This window comes from Dipodomys ordii, unplaced genomic scaffold (assembly GCF_000151885.1).
Source record: "Dipodomys ordii isolate 6190 unplaced genomic scaffold, Dord_2.0 Scaffold1, whole genome shotgun sequence".
In the NCBI taxonomy this organism is placed as follows: Eukaryota; Metazoa; Chordata; class Mammalia; order Rodentia; family Heteromyidae; genus Dipodomys; species Dipodomys ordii.
Genome location: NW_012267217.1, coordinates 56,176,675 through 56,180,819, shown reverse-complemented (window position 1 = coordinate 56,180,819; position 4,145 = coordinate 56,176,675). Strand labels below are relative to the sequence as shown.

At 41.2% G+C, this 4,145-nt stretch overlaps 1 protein-coding gene across 1 annotated transcript in view; it reads right to left on the bottom strand.

Annotated features, from left to right (window-relative positions):
- Positions 1-1,978: 1,978 nt before the first annotated feature.
- Acsl3 (acyl-CoA synthetase long-chain family member 3) overlaps positions 1,979-4,145 on the bottom strand; it is a 30,223-nt gene continuing 28,056 nt past the window's right edge. Inside the window, exon 15 of the mRNA XM_013010723.1 lies at positions 1,979-2,710. Coding sequence (XP_012866177.1) covers positions 2,553-2,710 — 158 coding nt within the window. The 3' untranslated portion in view covers positions 1,979-2,552. The remainder of the gene's footprint in view (positions 2,711-4,145) is intronic.

The window sequence follows — 4,145 nt, the reverse complement described above, 5'->3', positions numbered from 1 at the left end:
ATGTAGTTTATAAACTTTAAATAGTAAATAGTCGGGTTGTATGCAAATGTATACAAATGTATTACCTAAAATATGGTAGACTCAAAGGAGAACTCAAATACTGTAATTCCTTAGAAAGACAAAAGTAAAGTTCAACAATATAAACACCAGCAAATGGGCACTTGAAAAAGGGTGAGGTGGAGTCAATGGGAAAAGGTTAAATGAACAGAGAAGAGGGGGAAAAACAGTCAAAGATCCAATGTATAGTGTACAAAATGAAGGGTGAGGGAAGGGGCAGGCTGGGAGGGATGGGTGAGAAGGTTAGAAGGGATATTGATCAAGATGCGTTTTAATAAATTGCTTTGTTAAATGGGAACTCCTTTGTGCAACTACTTAACATAATTTCAGATGTTTACAGAGGGAAGGAGTGATATTGTCCACAAAGAAATGTACTCCTTACTTGATATATAACTGGACCCACTCTATATCACCTTTATAATAACATTAAAATATTTAAAGTTTAAAAAATGAGAATAGGGAGCTAGACAAAAAAAAAAAATCCAGAGGTAGTAACACAAGCTAAAGCAAGGAGGGACTATGAACCTAAGTAAAAGGAGTCAGTAACAGAATAACATATTTTATATGAATAGCCACAATCTAAATATACAAATCCACAAAGGTAGGAACTAAATTCATAGTTGTCTGAGATGGGTATGGGAAAAGAGATGAGAACTGAGTAATCATGGGCAGTTTCCTTTGAGTACTTTGTACATGTTCTTAAAATTAGATTGTAGTGACATTTTCCCAACTCTATTAGTACAAGAAAAAGCATGGAGCTTATGCTTTAAATAGGTGAACTATAGAGCACAATAAGCAATTTTAAAGGAGCCATTAAAGTTATATTTTAGCAAGGTCAGCCAGCAGTAGTATGGGAACAGAGTAGAAACAAATGCAGAAAGGCCAGCAAAGAAGTTATTCTTCACATCAAGGTAGTTGATGACAAATGCAAACTGAGGCGGTGGTGTACTTATTAGTGCATTCCCAAGAAAGGAAGAAACAAACCAATTCCTCAGATGACTCAAAAAACATATGAAATAGTGAATTGTTTATAACGGAAGGAAGGAGGGAGGGAAGTGGGGAGGGAGAGGTTCTGGTAGTTGCTTTGTAGTATGTGTGCCAGCCCTGGGGTTTGAACTGAGGGCCTGGATGCTGTCCCCGAGTGTTTCTGCTTAGGATAGCACTCTACTACTTGAGCCACAGCTCCACTCCTGGTTTTTTGGGTGCATAATTGGAGATGAGTCTCATGGACTTGTCTGGGTTGGCTTTGAATTACATCCTTCAGAACTACATCCTCCTGAGCAGCTAGCATTACTGGTGTGAGCCACTGGTACCTTGAATCTGGTAGTTACTTTTGATGTATTTGTGACACTTGTTGGGTTTGTTGTAATTCTCAGAGGACTTACACCAATGTTCTCAGGACCAATGTTCTTGCAACCAAGAGAGATGCTATGTGTATGTGAGGATGGTGATGGCGTCAGCATCAAGGCTGAGCAAGATATCTTGTGGGGCAGAATATGGGCCAGAGCCCAGAGATCCTCTAAGAAGTACTCAAAGGGGCGGGGTCGGGGGAGGGGCACAGATGGGTTGGGAGGCAGTTAGTCTGCCTAAGAGTCAAGTGGGCACATTGCTGGGGGGGGGGGGGGGAAGAGGAGAGAGGTTGTAATGAGCTCTTGTGCTCATAAATACATTTAGTTGTCCAACCAAATGTACATTTGGCCATTTAATAACTTCCTATTCAGTGACTTTAAAATTCCCGTTAACTTTGGATCTTCTACTAGTTCCACCAGCTAAGGAGAAAACACTGAACATTCTGGCAGTCGGCTGCAGACTACATCTCCTGCTGGCTACTACATCCGCTGTGCTGGCTTTCTCCCTTACAATAAAGCCCAACCCTCTCCTGTGGCTTTGTTTCAACCAAGACGCTGGCAGACATATAGTAACAAGTCCTCCATTTCTTAAAACATAAGTATAGGTATATTTATTTCTCTCAAATGCATACAAGACAATAATTACACAGCAACAAATCTTTTGTTCAACAATGATTTGATTCATAAGCATTTGAAATTTACATAATTTCACATCAATACTCTTGTATTTTTAAATACAATAAGTAAAAAAGCCCCCAAATAACCAATTCTTATATTTTCCTATTTATCCCTCTATACATCCAAACTTTAAAAAGTTACAAACTGAACACTATACAGAACATATAAATCATGTTTAAAAACTTGAGGTTTTAAAATCACTGCTTCCCAATGTGACTGAGAGAAATTCTCCTGCTGACAAGTCCAGTCGTGGTGGAAAGGTGAAGCTGGAAGAGAGCAAAGAGGAGACAGACACAAATTTGCTGTCTTAATACTTTACTAATCCTGTCAGTGAGAAATGGTGGCATGAGAAGTAACAACCTCGGTGTAGGACGAGGGATGGAGTCCGCCTCAGGGTCGAGACATGCATTTCAAGTATTTTCCTATTTGATCTGAGCTCAGGGGAGCAACGGATGCCCGAGGGAATGATCACTTCCTTCCATACATCCGCTCAATGTCCGCCTGGTAGTGTGTTTTGAGCTCTTTGCGCTTCAACTTGAAAGCATCTGTCACCAGGCCAGTTTCGGGGGTCCACGGCTCAGGACTCAAACGAATTTTTAGTGGGATTTCAAACTTTTCCAGACTTGCTGAGATTTAAAAAAAAAAAAAAGGCACAGGCATGAGAAATGTATAAAGGTCTTAGCAAAATTAAAATATTAAAAGATTTTAAAAAGGAAAAAGAAAACACATTGCAACCCAAGCCAGATAAGTATAATGTATCTATATTTGTTGACCTAGGGAGGACACACACCAAGGTGTAAACCACGTACATCTCAGGACTGGGATCTAGGAGAAAGGAAAAGAGAACTGTATTTATAAAATAATTGAGAAGGGCTGGGAAGGTGGCTCAGTGGTAGAGCGCTTGCCTTGCATGCATGAGGCCCTGGGTTCAATTCCTCAGTACCACATAAGCAGAAAAAGCCAGAAATGGCGCTGTGGCTCAAGTGGTAGAGCACTAGCCTTGAGCTGAAGAGCTGAGGGACAGCGCCCAGGCCCAGAGTTCAAACGCCATGACCAACAACAACAACAAAAAAGAATAATTGAGAAATTAAAAACAAAGTTTAAGTAGAATCTTGTGACTAAGCCAGGATATCACTATGTGAGGACAGAATAGAATGCTTTGCTATCACTACAGACCAAACACCCTCTGACTCATAACTGCAGAGAAAATGTAAGCACAGTGTGAAAGACAGGGAAGAATCAAGAAGATCAAGAAGAATCACTGAAGTGGCGCTGTGGCTCAAGTGGTAGAGTGCTTGCCTTGAGCTGAAGAGCTGAGGGACAGCGCCCAGGCCCAGAGTTCAAGCCCCACGACCGACCCCCCCAAAAAAAAAAGAAGAAGAAGAATCACTGATGTAGTTTTAAGTGACACATGTACTTATTTTCTAAGCATTTATTCAAAAAATTATGGAACACTCATAGAAATGTAAAAAGGAAATGGCTTCCACACAGTCACACTCAACCCAACAGGGGAAGCAGGTGAGCACCAGTCGTCAGTACCCACAAAAGAAATATGGTGAGGGGAGTAACACCCTGGGACGACACAAGAGGAAAACCCAGCTTCTATTTGGCCCTAAGAAGTCCAGAAACCAGATAAGAAGTTCCTGAACTACAGATGAGCATAAAATCAACCACAACAAAGTCAGGTGGCAAAAATATGTGACTTTCACTTCCCAGAGCCCATTCTATTGACACTAACATATAGAAATGGGAGAAATTGCTTGGTGCCGGTGGCTCACACCTGTAAACCTAGCTACTCAGGAGGCTGAGATCTGAGGATCGCGGTTCAAAGCCAGCCCGGGCAGGAAAGTCCATGAGACTCATCTCCAATTAACCACCAGAAAACTGGAAGTGGCACTGTGGCTCAAGTGGTAGAGTACTAGCCGAGGAGCAGTGCCCAGGCTGAGCTCAAGCCCCACAATGAAAGAAAGAAAGAAAGAAAGAAAGAAAGAAAGAAAGAAAGAAAGAAAGAAAGAAAGAAAGAAAGAAAGAAAGAAAGAAAGAAAGAAAGGAAGGAAGGAA